Source organism: Amblyraja radiata, chromosome 19 (genome assembly GCF_010909765.2).
Source record: "Amblyraja radiata isolate CabotCenter1 chromosome 19, sAmbRad1.1.pri, whole genome shotgun sequence".
NCBI lineage: Eukaryota > Metazoa > Chordata > Chondrichthyes > Rajiformes > Rajidae > Amblyraja > Amblyraja radiata.
The window spans coordinates 37,282,974-37,297,349 of record NC_045974.1 but is presented as its reverse complement, the minus strand read 5'-3'; the positions used below and the strand labels follow the sequence as shown (position 1 = coordinate 37,297,349).

Below are 14,376 nucleotides of genomic sequence, written 5' to 3'. Positions count from 1 at the left end.
TCTTCTCAAAATACTTCAAATGGGGCGAATTAAAAACAAACGTTGCAAATGCATCGGAGTGGCAACGTGGGTAGCAGAAAAACAGAAAGTGTGTACGTGCGGCAGAAGACACCCTTTGCTTTTGGTGGTAGTCATTTCTTTTCGATTAGACCATGCCTTCGGTCTAGAAATGGCACGTGTGCTCAACAGCGATCATGACTGTTTGAGAGGACAAATCTTTTCTTTTGTGACAATCCAGAGGAAGGAAGCACACGATGAGCTTGGCTCGCCCTTCCAGGGATACGTTTAAGTGAAGCCGAACACCTTGAAGCAGTGTTTTGGTTAAAGTGAAGATCCCAGGCATGGATTCCAACAACCTGTCCTGTGATTATCTGAACCCGTGAATGGACTGCACCATTTCTCCCAGTCGATTTTACGAGCTCGACTCGTCCACTTTCAGTACACTGTCAAGGATTTGTTCCCCCACCTGAATTCCTCCTGATGTTTGTACAGAAAGGGAGGGAAATGAATTTCCAAGCCTGATTGGGTTTTTTTTTTAAGAAGCTGAGTCTCAATCCGTGACCGTGCATTTAGTAAAAGTAAGATTTGTGTTTTGTTACCATGGGGTTCATTTTCTCTTGCTAATGTGGTGAAGTTTGGCGGTGCTCTGGTCTCCTCAGCACTGGCTGGTTGGTTGGCGTGTGTGTGTGGAGCCCCCGGGGGTGGTGGCGCTTGACAACGAGGCCACCGTGCAGCGGCGGGGAAGAACGGTGTGGGGAGGGAGGGCGCTCACCGCCAGCTGCTGATGTACGCGACCGGCTGAGGACGGACAGCTCTGCACCGCCGCCAACGCCGCCAGCCTTTGCATGAATCCTTTCAAAGATGCCGGTGTGGAAGAAGAACATGCCTTCGTGTTTGCAAGCTGATCAGGAAAGAGGTAATACAAATATCAAAAATTATTATGGGGTGGGTGGAAAAAAGCGCTGCTCTCTCGCGTTTCACTCGCTCACGGCCGGCAGTGAGCGGCGAGCCGCTGGGAGAGGCAAACACATACACACGCATACACACACACGCATACACACACTGGGGCGGACCGGCGCCTCCTTACGAGGTGGCTGCCATCCACGCTGCCCGCACAGTTACTGCCTCGTCCTTGTTCCCAGCCCAGCCTCGTCTCCGTACCATAAGCCCTTCTTTGGGAGTTGTCTGTTCGCGAAACAGCAACAGCAGCAGCAGCAGCGTGAAATAAACTTAAATTGTAGTTTTTGTGAGAGAGAGAAAACCCCCCCCAATATTTTGCCCACCATTCTTCGAGGCCTCTTGTGTGCGATTTGAGATGGGGGTTAAGTCTGGTTGTGCCTTTTGATTTGAAGTGTGTGCCGCGTTCATTGACGTGCTCTCCGTGCATGCTTGAGCATGGAGTGAATGCCCAGACTGCGAAGCAGCAGCTGATGCCATCGCTTCCCGCACAGTCCCGGGCATTCAAGGTAAGCTTGTTCCTGGCACAATGATTCCTATCAGCTCTCTGCAGCATTGCCGTTTGGAATCACTGCTAATTTGAACAATAAGTTGGTTGGAAAATCTCCACCTTATCCGGCACACAGTTGTAACGTGGCCTGTGCATGCCAACCATTCATGGTTTACGCAAGGTTCCGTCAACACACTGACTTGGCCATTCAGTGTTTCATTGCTGGTATTTCGTGATTTGAAATGCAAATGTAACCTTTCACGTAACCCAGCCTGATTTAAAACGATAGTATCTGTGGGGTGGGGGATATCGCAAAATAAGATTTGTAGCTGGGAATTCCTAAATTGACGAGTATTCAAGCAGTCCCTGATGACCGAACATGAGTTTAATCCAATGGAAATGAGATGGCTGATGATGCCAGCGTGTAATCTGCTGGCTCCGCTACTGGGGAGGAGGGGGTGCAACAACAGGTGGGCGTGGAGGTGGCGTGTTTCTACCTATTTACTACAGGAAAGGTACCATTGAACTGGAATGAGTGCAGAGAATATTAACGAGGATGTTGCCAGGACTCGAGGATCTGAGCTATAGGAAGAGATTGGGCATGTGAGGATTTTGTTCCTTGGAGTGCTGGGGCCTGCGGGGTGATCTTATAGAGAGATGCATAATATCCCCATGGAAATAGATAGGGTGAATGCATATAATCCTTTTCCCAGGGTATGGGAATCAAAACCTGGAGGACATAGTTTTAAGGTGAGAGGGAAAGATTTAACAGGAATATAACTGGCAATGTTTTAACACAGAGTAGGCATGTAGAACGAGCTGCCAGAGGAAGCAGTTGAGCTGAATAAGATCTGAACATTTGAAGGATATTTGGCCATGTAATAGGATAGAAAAGGTTCAGAGGGATATAGGTCTAATGCGGGAAAATGGGACTAGATTAGATGGAACATCTTGGTCAGCATGGATGAGTTGGGGCAAAAGGCATATTTCAGTGCTGTATGACTCTTTGCTCCTAACAAATGGATTTAAAGTTAACTATTGTTCAACTTTTAGAGAAAACCCATCCATCTGATTTCAACACTTATTCCCAAAGTACCCACTATAGAAAAGATGCCCATCAGTTCCACCCTTTTCTGCCTACTTTACACTTATTTAGAGGAAATGTCATGGTTAATTAACCTAGCAACCAGCACATCTTTCATTTGAGGTAGAAAAGCAAACTTATTGAAGAAAGTGTTCACAGAGAGAACATGTAAATGCCACACACTGAGAGCGTCAGAGTTTGGAATTGAACTGTGAGAGTTTTGAGTCACCAGCTTTACACCCCACTTCTCAATGCCATCATCCCAAATGCTTTTTCATTTTGAGACTGATTTCTCTGTGCATTGTGTCATGTTGCTTGGAATGGTGTCTTCTTGTGTTGGGCATGTGAAACAGATGGTCCGCCCATCCAAGCTGACTGTGCAGTCCAGACCTCAGTCCTGTGGATATTGGCAGAAGAAAGTTTGCATGCCTTGCAGTGAATTTGGATAATTTTGCAGACAGCTTGGGTGATATCTTTGCAGTGATTGGAGGTGCCTTCTTTCTGTAGATTCTGGATGTCTCAAGAATAGGACCATGGAACAGTAGACTGATCTTTGTGCCTTGGTTCTCAGACAGCCAAAGGTTGCCGTATACCGAAGGCAATGGTTAATTTCCTAATTAAAGTGTGCTTTCATTGAGGTGGCTGCTATGATTTGGGATGTGGTCCCTGTTTTTTAACAGTCTAGTTATGGTTGGATGAAGAGATTGTACAGCAGACACAGGTTGGAGGAGGGGGGGGGAGGGGGGGTTGCGAGGTGGGTATTTGCAGATATTGTGCAAGATCCGGATTCTTGTGGATCAGAAAGTGAGCAAAGAATGAGATGGAACTCGACTTCTGAACCTGAACAGATGCTAATGTCATCTGTCTACTGTGTGCAGCCCACTGTCTACAGTTAAGGTGTTCCTTGAATCTGTAGTGAAGGCAATGTAAGTGAACAGTTTTCCATTTATCCTGCAGATTAAGTCCACTCCACAAGTAAACTTATTGGTGAGGCATAGCTGTGAGGACGATAGATATGTATTGGAGGAATTATGCAGCTTTCTGTTACACTGGCTAGCACTGAGATTGGGTTTCATCATGTAGCAGATCCAAGATCAATGTTAATTTCTGCCATATGAGTAAAAGATATTCCATTCCCCTCTCAATAGCTTTTGAAAGCTGATTAGTGTGGTTTCCTGCATTTCTCCTGCAACTGACACCTGATGCAGATTATGTCCTTTTTGTCTCTAGATGAATGTATTCTAAATGTGGGATTTTTGAGCAGCTCTTAAGCCACATGGAGATGGTTGATAAATGTGTGTGCAGTGACGTTGCCTGCACTTGTCTATGGAGAAGCACATGTGCTGTTAATGTAACTGGAATTGTTGCATCTCTTGAGAATGGTAATGATAATGAAGCCAAGGTTCTGAGTTTGATTAAAGTTTCTTCAAGTTTTAGAACTCGCAGTATCTTTGTTCTTCACTTGGTATATGGACTTGGACTTGGACTTACTGGTCAGGACTAATGGTGAGGTTCGACCAGAGTTTGCTGTGGGATGGAGTTGAGGACAATCATGGTTGAGGTACTCCATGCCCATTTCAGTAGGTGCCGACCTATTTGATCTCTCAATGGAGTGGGGTTTGGGCAAGTGATGGCCTTGTCGACTCTGAACAATCTGTGCGTGTGTGGTAATGGTTGGGTTGTTACATGGTTTTTTTTCCCCTCCTGGTTCTTTACATCATGGGATTTCAGTTGGATTTCGGACTTGAGATATTGTGTACTTTAACATTATGTGATGGAGTTTCCAATTTGGAAGCAATATGTATTTGTGGTTAAGCTCCTCGGTCTCTGGGATATTCCCATCAAACTAGTCCTGGTCTTCCCGGCCAGTGAAACCTAGAATTTCTTCACAGGTGCTAATTATCAAGGACCTAAATATAGGTTGGGTGGTATGGAGACAAAGTCATCCAGTTGTACGGTCTACATTCAACATGGATCTTCTTGTGTCATTGTTTTTGATACTGCTTTAAAACAACTATAATTTCTTGCAGTTGTTTTAGTTTTGTATTATTTGTACCTGTTCTGGAAACTAATTTTGTTCAATTTAAGGCTTGTATTTCCGATTAAACTATATCAGTGTAAAATCAGTTCAAAATCATGAAAACAGGAATTTGAGCATTAATTTCAAAGGCTGTTTAACGGAGTTAAACAATCTGACTAGCACCTTTTTGGTAGTTTCAAAATGCTCTTGAATCAAAATTCTACGATATTCATTTGGTAAGGAATCCACTTGGAACAAGATTTAAACAATGAATTAATAAATTGTAACCTAATTGTTAACGGCACACTTTGGTTGACGTTTTATAATCATGTATTGTTTGTTTATCTTTATAAATTGTCTACCTTAGGTTGAGACTTGAGATAGAATAATGCTGTTAATTTTTACACTTATTTGTTTCAGCATTTTGTTCTCAGATTCAGATTCAGATTCAGATTCAATTTTAATTGTCATTGTCAGTGTACAGTACAGAGACAACGAAATGCATTTAGCATCTCCCTGGAAGAGCGACATAGCAAATGATTTGAATAAATAATAATAAGTGTCCGGGGGGGGGGGGGTGATTGGCAGTCACCGAGGTACGTTGTTGAGTAGAGTGACAGCCGCCAGGAAGAAGCTGTTCCTGGACCTGCTGGTTCGGCAACGGAGAGACCTGTAGCGCCTCCCGGATGGTAGGAGGGTAAACAGTCCATGGTTGGGGTGAGAGCAGTCCTTGGCGATGCTGAGCGCCCTCCGCAGACAACGCTTGCTTTGGACAGACTCAATGGAGGGGAGCGAGGAACCGGTGATGCGTTGGGCAATTTTCACCACCCTCTGCAATGCCTTCCGGTCGGAGACAGAGCAGTTGCCATACCATACTGTGATGCAGTTGGTAAGGATGCTCTCGATGGTGCAGCGGGAGAAGCTCACCAGGATCTGAGGAGACAGATGGACCTTCTTCAGTCTCCTCAGGAAGAAGAGACGCTGGTGAGCCTTCTTGATCAGAGTTGAGGTATTGTGGGTCCAAGAGAGGTCATCGGAGATGTTGACTCCCAGGAACCTGAAGCTAGAAACACGTTCCACCTCCGTCCCGTTAATGTGGATGGGGGTGTGCGTGCCGCCCCTGGACTTCCTGAAGTCTACAATGAGCTCCTTGGTCTTCTTGGAGTTAAGGGCCAGGTTGTTGTCAGCGCACCATGCTGCTAAGTGCTGGACCTCCTCCCTGTAGGCCGACTCATCGTTGTTGCTGATGAGGTCAATCACCGAGGTACGTTGTTGAGCAGCATTTTGTTGTCTTCTGTTCTTGCTTATCTTTAGCCCCTTTAGTTCTCCAGAAAGATCAACTGCAGTTAACAAACATGCTGTCCTCTCTTGCAGGCACCACAACACTATCTGTGCCATCCAGTTTTGTAAATCCTCATTATTACCGACCTTTTTATGAAGGATTTTGACAATAGACAATAGGTGCAGGAGCAGGCCATTTGGCCCTTCGAGCCAGCACTGCCATTCAATGTGATCATGGCTGATCATCCCCAATCAGTACCCCGTTCCTGCCTTTGGTTTTAGCGGACGGACCTACTGACTTTTACAGCCAGGCCAGGGTGCTATCGCCACTCCAGCCTGCACTACCTCCCCGGCCACTTCCAGGCCAGGCTGCCGACGTCACCCCCAGCCCACACAGCCACCCCCCAGCTGCTACCAGGCTGGACCTACTGCCACCACTGCCGGCCCGCGCAGCTTCATCGGCAGCCCTCCGGCCACCCGCGGGCCGCGGCCTATGACACAGCCGATCCTCGCCTCTCCCCCGCCACTAGCATGTTGGGACCATCAACCTCACCGGGATTCCAGGCCCAGTTCCAGACCAAATCTGAAGAAGACTCTTGACTGGAAAGGTCACCTTATCCATGTTTTCAAGATTTGCTGTATGACCTGCTGAGTTTCTCCAGCACTTTGTGTCCATTTATATATTAACAAGCATCAGGAGTCAAGAGAGTTTTATTGTCACGTGTTCCAGATAGGCCAATTAAATTCTTGCTTGCTGCAGCACGACAGAAAACAGGAGTTGTTTCCACTACTTTTTCAATCATAATCCCTTATTCGGTTATAGCGGACAATTGACGATATTGGGCACCACCACCCCCCTCCCCCGGTCTATTTTCAAGAGGGTTTACTGTATTCTCACACATTCCTATCTGCTTTCTGCATGCTTCTCCGCAGGTAAAACATGTTTTTTTCATTGTGCCTGCACAGATGGTCATTAGCTTAAATGATTAACCCCGTGTTTCTGTCCATGTGCTGCCTGACTTGCAGAGTACCTCCTCCACTTACAAAAAAAATCATATTTCCAGCATCTATAGTTTCTGTTTTTGGATGACTGTGAGTATCTGATTTCAACAAAACATTTATATGGAAGCTTTGTTCATGCTACTTGCCTCTCCAGCAACACTAGGATCTACAGGTGCACACTGGTGAGGAGTCTGGGATGTTTGAAGTAGCAAGGCTTTAATCATGCGTAGGGATTTTGCAGGCAGGATGAATGTGGGTGAATTACAGAACGGTTCTCCACCACTTAAGGGCTTGTCCCACGAGCATGCGACCTGCATGCGGCAAGTGCGACCAAACCGGAAGCGGGGGCCACGCGGAGGTCGAGTGAGTGACGTGAAGTTCGAGCGAAGTCCGCGGGAAGTTCGCGCGTGACATATGGCGTCAAGACGCTGCGCTCGCCCGTCGAGGCAGCGCATACGGCGTCGAGGTGGCTGCGGGCCGGCAGGCCATTGCCGCGCGGAATTTTTGAACAAGTTTTTCGGAGCCCCGCGCGATGTCGGGACCAGCTCCGCACAACTCCATACGGCTCCGGCGATTGAAGTGGGACTGGCCCCGCGAGGCCGTACGGCTCAAGCGACCACGTTAGGTCGCAATTGCCGCATGGAGTTGCATGCTTGTGGGACAGGCCCTTTAGTGTGTTTGGTTGTGCTGCAAAGAGCATATGAAATGATTGAAGACTTTTTTATTTGCATAGTATTTGCTCTAATGCTATTTTCTGCACTCTGTTTATTTTTGCATTTGTTCTATCAGATGTATTTGTGTATAGTATAATTTGCCCGCAAAGCAACGTTTTTCACTGTATCTGGGTACGCATGACAATAATAAACTAATATCAATACAATATAGCCATTTATAACAAAGGAAAGGCAGTGTTCCTGGCAGGAAGGTTGGGACCATTAGTGAGATTTCCAGCAATCTGAATTATGGATGAAGTTTCAAATGATTTTGTGAAATGGAAGATATGCGATTGTAATGCTAAAATAATTTGATTTGACTCCATTGGTGAGCAGCAGTACTATTTTAAAACCGTGTGCCTTCTTGGAGTTTGCTATGTCTCTCTCGAAGATCATCCACGATAATTCATGTGGAAAGAAGGTGCGAACTCTGGTTATTTTAGATTCACTAACTTGGTGACATTGCTGCAGAGAAGGCCCATATTTGCCATAGTCTCAAGGCCAAGCTGATCGTCAACTGAGATTAGAGAGGAAATAAAGTGCTGGAGCAACTCAGCAGGTCAGGCAGCATCTCTGGAGGACGTGGATGCGTGACATTTCAGGTCGGGACTCTTCTTCAGACTAACATCCTACTAAGATAAATTCTCTTTGTACTTAAGATGCAGGGTGGAAGAGGAGGTATACAAGTGCAAGAATGATGTTAAACATTCAACTGTGATTGGACAACTCTTCTTGGTAATCTCCCAAAACTGACGAGGAACTGTGGAGGGCTTAAAAGGTCACAAAATAGAAATAGTGTTTTGCCCAGCAGGATTCGTGCTGTTGAAGCTTTTATTCCAGGAAACTGAACCTATGTGCAGTTTAGTGTGGACTGAAGCAGCCATGCAACAGCTCATGCACAGGGGTTAAGTGCTTTAACATAGTTGACTTATGGAGTTGGCCCTGAAAACATTATCAGTCCATAATGGAAGAATGATGTGAGGAAATCCCCAGATAGTTATTCAACTCAGAATTGATTAAATGCATATCCACAATGTCTAAAATTAACCATGCAAATAGCTGGAGATTATTTGGTCTTCATTAGACCAGAATGGGAGAACTGTCGAAGGTAGACAAAATTCTACATCATTCTACAATTCTACAAAGGCCCTGCATCAGTCTGAAGAAGGGTTTCGGCCCCAAAACGTTGCCTATTTCCTTTGCTCCATAGATGCTGCCGCACCTGCTGAGTTTCTCCAGCAATTTTGTCTACCTTCGATTTTCCAGCATCTGCAGTTTCTTCTTGAACATGAGAGAACTGTTGGTTGAACACTGGCATTGGATATTTGAACCTTGATTACTGTGCCTTGCTGTTTCCGTGTGCTTCAGTATTATTGAGATTACAGCTAATTTGGCCACAATACTGAGTAAAAGGAGCCATTGGTGTGGGATGAGGAGCAATGACAAGAGAGTAAGTTATGTGGAGTAAGCTGGGAAAATTAATACTGTTTTTGCTGCACAAATTGGAAAGGAGACTGGCCATTTCTGGCATTTCTAAAGTTAACAGGCATTTAATTGGACGAAAGTCTACCAATGTGATAATGGCAGCGGATATTGTGCTTTCGGGATTACTTATACAGCCCATTAATGTAGGAAGCTGCCTGACATGCACTGTTACAGCTGTCTTGAGAGACCACTGGCAATTTCTCTGCTGAAATTGGTGAAGTAATTTTCATTGTAGCTGATGAGTGCCTACAGCAGGCTGAGTATAGGTGAACTGTATGGATGATCGAGAATTACATCTTCATGGAGAAGGTCGGAACTGTCTGAAATGGGGCCACAGTAGTTCTGAAGAGACCGCAAACATGCACACAGAGCAATACCAGTCTTCATTTGAAGATGGTAATGAGAGATTACTTTAATTTGGGATTGATGAGGAAGCAGAGAGATCCATCCATTATAGATATTAATCAGTAAATCTCAACTAAGTCCGAAGCATTACATATTTATAAATATTTTATAAAAAGCTCCAGATATCTCTGAAGCGCAACATAACCCTCCGACTTTTGCATTTGATTCACTTAGCCTTTACGTGTCAGCTCTGCAATATCTCAGCATTTTGATAAAATGCTGATTTATTTTTCCTGTCAAAATGAATGATTTAACATTCTCCTCACATTAAACTCCATTTGCTTTATCTGTCTACTCAACCTGAGTTTCTTCTGAAGCTTCCTTCGGCGCTCTTAACAGTTTGCCTACCTATGTATTATGTGTCATTAGCAAATTCAGCAACCATATCTTTGGTGCCTTAATCCAACACAGAGAACATGCAAGATGAGTCATGGGTGATTTAGTACTGATGGATGGTACCATCATTTCTGGGTAGGAACCAAATTCAAGCCATTGCAAATGGGTATTTATTGATGTCTGGAGTAAATAAGGGATTTTTAAAATATTGCAGTTCAGATTAAACAAATTTGGGACACTGGCTGTTTACTAAATATATAGTCTAATGCAGATAAAGATTGTTCCTTCATGGCACAGCAGCAGTGTACATACTATTTGGTAGATTTAAAAAATGTGAACTTTATTGGCCTTCAATAAAGAGTGTTCAAATGTGCCTCATGAGTAATATGGAAGAACCCACAGATGTCACACTGCAAGTATAAATACTCAAAACTAAATTATAGTTTTGTATGAAATAGTAATATTTAAATCCAATTGAATCATTATTGCACTCTCAGATCCAACACTGGGAAGAATGGGATTTCTGAGAGCTAGCATACACTCAGTGGACTGAATGGCTGATATTCCGACAGAAGATGAATGGGCAGTTTTGCTGTATTTTTACTTTGAAACTGAATGTATCATTACCAGAAAACTGATTGGGAACCCATTTCTAAAATTAAAATGTGACCGATTTGAATAGCTTGGTTTAGTTTTAATTCAGCTATTGCATCTTTAACATGTTTTAAGATGCAATTTGCATACACACTTCCTAATCAAGTGTTGATTTAGTAAAGTACAATACAATCTGCTTTAGCTTTTTTTTAAATTTGAATGTAATCCCCAGCTTTGGAATTGCTATCTACTTGGCAACCGAACCATGAAAATGCAGTTGAAATGGTACCAAAGCTTTATTTCTTGTAGCTACACATTCTTCCATTAAACTGTTAATTAATGGCAAATGTTGATCTGTGGATATAATTATAAAATAAATGAAACCATAAGGTAATCCTTAGAAATTTGAGGGCAAGCATTTGAAAGTAAGTCGTCGTTGCCCGACCATTTCATCCACATGCATCCGTCATTTTTTTTCCAGAAGCAACTAATGTTTGGCTGATTGTATTCCAGCAGCAATTCAAGAAAATTTTTGTTTGTATGCAACTGCAGTCCATCTGCCTTTAAAAAAAATGTTGTCCTGTTGAGTGTACAGTTTGGTTGTAGTTTATATATTGTTTTTAGCTGTGTATATGTGGGGAGCAGGGACTTTTAAATCTCTTCCCTGTACGGGGGAGCCGACCTTTTCCCTGTCAGGTCTCCGTTGTCGTTGGGGCCTAGCACCGTGGAGCCAGCGGCCTCCAACCGGAATGACCTGGGGGTTCTAGTCGCGGAGCCTGCGGACTCACCTGGCCTGCTTCGGAGCATGGAGAGCTGTGGTGGCGCGCGGCTGCGACCCGACTTCGGAGCTTCGGAGGCTCCAGCTGCAGGCCCTGCGGACAGTGACATCGGGAGCTCATGGGTCCCTGGTGGGAGACCGCTTTTTGGCGCTCCCGCAACGGCAACTTCTCCCACCCGAATTGCGGGGTTGAAAACGACCCGGAACGGGGCCTTACATCGCCCGGCTCGGCTTTAATGGCCATGGGACTTGCCATTGCCCGCCGGGGCCTTTAACATCAAGACCCGTAGCAGGGCCTTACATCGCGCGGCCTGGCCTTAACAGCCGCGGGACTTGCCATCGCCCACCGGGGGCTTTAACATCGGGAGAAGAATGCAAAACGGTAGAGACAATGACTTTGGCTTCCATCACAGTGAGGAGGAGATTCACTGTGACGGATGTTTGTGTAAATTGTGTGTCTTGGTTTTTTTTTTTCTTGTTGTATGACTGCAGAAACCAAATTTCGTTTGAACTTCATTTGAGGTTCAAATGACAATAAACGGTATTGTATTGTAACTTGTCGCTTGTTTTTCAAGCTCTGCACCTTTTAAAATTGAGGCATTTCAGAGTTGTTGAGCATAAAAACAGACTAATTGACCCAACATATGTTGCATGTTGCAATTACCTACACTGACTCATTTACCAGCATTAGGTCTATGCTGCGGCAATTCAAGTACTTGTCTACGTGCTTAAATGTTGCAAGAGTCTCTGTCACTCGCACCTCCTCTGTCAGTGCATTATATAGCAATGTTACAAAATTTTGAGATTTTAAAAATCAAGTCTGTAATTTATCCCATCAGATAAAGCATAAAAATAAGTTTAATTTGACACCTAATTCACTTTCATATCTCAAGTATTTAAAAAGTTATGGCCATTTTCATACTGGGAAATGAGCATCTTGTTCCCTATTGATTTTCTATGGACATAACAAAAAAGTTGTGATCGTGAACAGTCAAAAGCCCATAACTTTCTTAAAAATTAAGAGAACTGAATGAAATTTTCAGTTATCGTAGATTGAAGCATTCTGAAACAAATATAAAATAATCTTACTTGGATGACTTGAAATTAAAGCATATAATTAGTTAGTTACCTAATTGTAGCTAATTTCAGACTTCAATTACTAGATCTAAACATTTATCCATTTCTTAATAAACGATTAACATTTTTAAATAGCCTAAATGTCCAAATAATATTCACAAATAATTCACAATAAAACATGATTTTAAAATCTCATTTACATTAATTTATAGGCCAAATGGAAGGAATTCAGTGTTCAATTGCTGTAAATAAATGCCCATTTAAATCAGCTTTCCAGTGGGTCCCTGTGGAACGCGCTGGTTTAGAACGTTCACATTGCGGTAGATTTGTGCCCCAAATGCCCAGAAAAATACTGCGCGATATAATGGGCCCAAATTGAGCTACTCGCAATAGTAAACTTTGTATAACGGGATCTTTAGAAGCCCTTTTTAATGTAAAAATATACAGCCCACCTTCTGCTATCTGCTTTATGAGACCCTGCGGCTGCTGTCGGTCGCGGGTTTAGAGATTGATTTTTAAACTACTATAACTATTATTCAAGGCCTTTAAACCTAATAATAGCTTTTGCGACGGGGTCTTCCAGCGATTTTTCGTTAATAATTAACTAGGCTGAACATCTTCGATTTGAACAGCCTAGAGAAAATCGCGTTTTAAACCCGCCCCCTCTAAACGGCGCCAAAATCGCGCACACCCTCAGCGGCAGATTTTCAAAGACGCTTCAGGTAGGCTTTGTAACATACCTACATTATAGCCTCCAACCATTCTATATATCAGGAGAAAATCCCCTTCAGATCCCCTCCAACTCCTACTTCTCACCTTAAACCATTACCCTATTGTCTTCGATAGCCCACCATGGGAAAGAGAATTTTGATATCTATGCTATCTACCCACTTATATTTTAAATGATCAGATATTCAGATCATTCTTTGGCCTCTTCTGCTAAAGGGAAAACAAACCCAAACTCCCAATTCTCTACAACTGAAAGGCTCCAATTCTGTTAATATTTTGATGAATTTCCTCTGTATCCAGTGCAATGCCATCCTTATGGTGTGACGATCAGCAGTGCACATTATTACCCAGTGCCAGCCTAACCACTGTTTTATAAAGTTCTATCATCATGTCCCAGCTTTTGTATCTGATGCCAGAGCCGATGGCTGTGTACATTCCATGTGCCCTTTTCATCACTTTATTCACCTGTGTTGCTGTTTTTAGGGCTCTGCAGACTTGTAACCCAGGTACTTATGTTCAATGATACTCCCTAGTGCTCCACCAATTACTTTCTATGTCCAGCCCTTATTTGACCTCATAAAGCTGGAGTAACTCAGGGGGTCAGAAAGCATCTCTGGAGAAAAGGAATAGCTGATGTTTCTGGTAAAGACACTTCTTCAGACTGAGGGTCTCAACCCGAAATGTCACCTATTCCTTTTTCCCCAGAGATGCTGTCTGACTCACTGAGTTACTCCAGCTTTTTGTGTCTATCTTCGGTTTAAACCAGCATCTGCAGTTCCTTCCTACACATATAGACTTACGCAATCTTCCTTGGTGTCGTGTTCTTTGTATCGTCTACAAACGTATTTACTGCACCCCTTTTGTTCACATTCAAATCTTTAATTGTACACGTGACAACAAGCTAAACTAAACTAATCCATGTGGTACACCATTGGTTACCGACTTCCAAACAGAAAAGCAACAGTCCATTACTACTTCTGCCTCCTATTTAGAGGTCATTGATTTTATTTGCCTGCCAGCCCTGGATGCAATGGACTCTTTGGACCAGCTTACCGGGCAGGATCTTGTCAATTGCTTTATAAAAATCCCTGTCGACAACATCTAATTCCCTTCATCAGTATGCTTAAATCCTTCAAATAGTTCAATCGAATTTGTGGGACAGACTTTCTCCTGAATGTTCTGAGCTGCTGATCATTTAAAGGACTGTGCCAAGGCTTTGAATCTATCAATTTAACACATTCATTTGGATAAATAAACAGCTATCCAAAACTAACAGTTCATGAGTAGTTGATAAACTTGCTTAATTCAGACATATCTTTTTGTTGACCATCATCATAATATAATGTTCATCATATTATAACCAGCAAACAGATTTGTAAGAATGTTTTGTACTTTGAGGGAGTTGGTAGGATTTTTGTTTAAAAG

The 14,376-nt window shown here is 43.4% G+C and overlaps 1 protein-coding gene across 2 annotated transcripts in view; it reads left to right on the top strand.

The window, feature by feature from the left end:
• Positions 1–250: 250 nt before the first annotated feature.
• grip1 (glutamate receptor interacting protein 1) overlaps positions 251–14,376 on the top strand; it is a 596,334-nt gene continuing 582,208 nt past the window's right edge. Inside the window, exon 1 of one of the 2 annotated variants that reach the window (XM_033038253.1) lies at positions 251–916. In XM_033038253.1, the coding sequence (XP_032894144.1) occupies positions 862–916 (55 nt within the window). In that variant the 5' untranslated portion in view covers positions 251–861. The remainder of the gene's footprint in view (positions 917–14,376) is intronic. The other variant, XM_033038257.1, reaches the window with a different exon arrangement.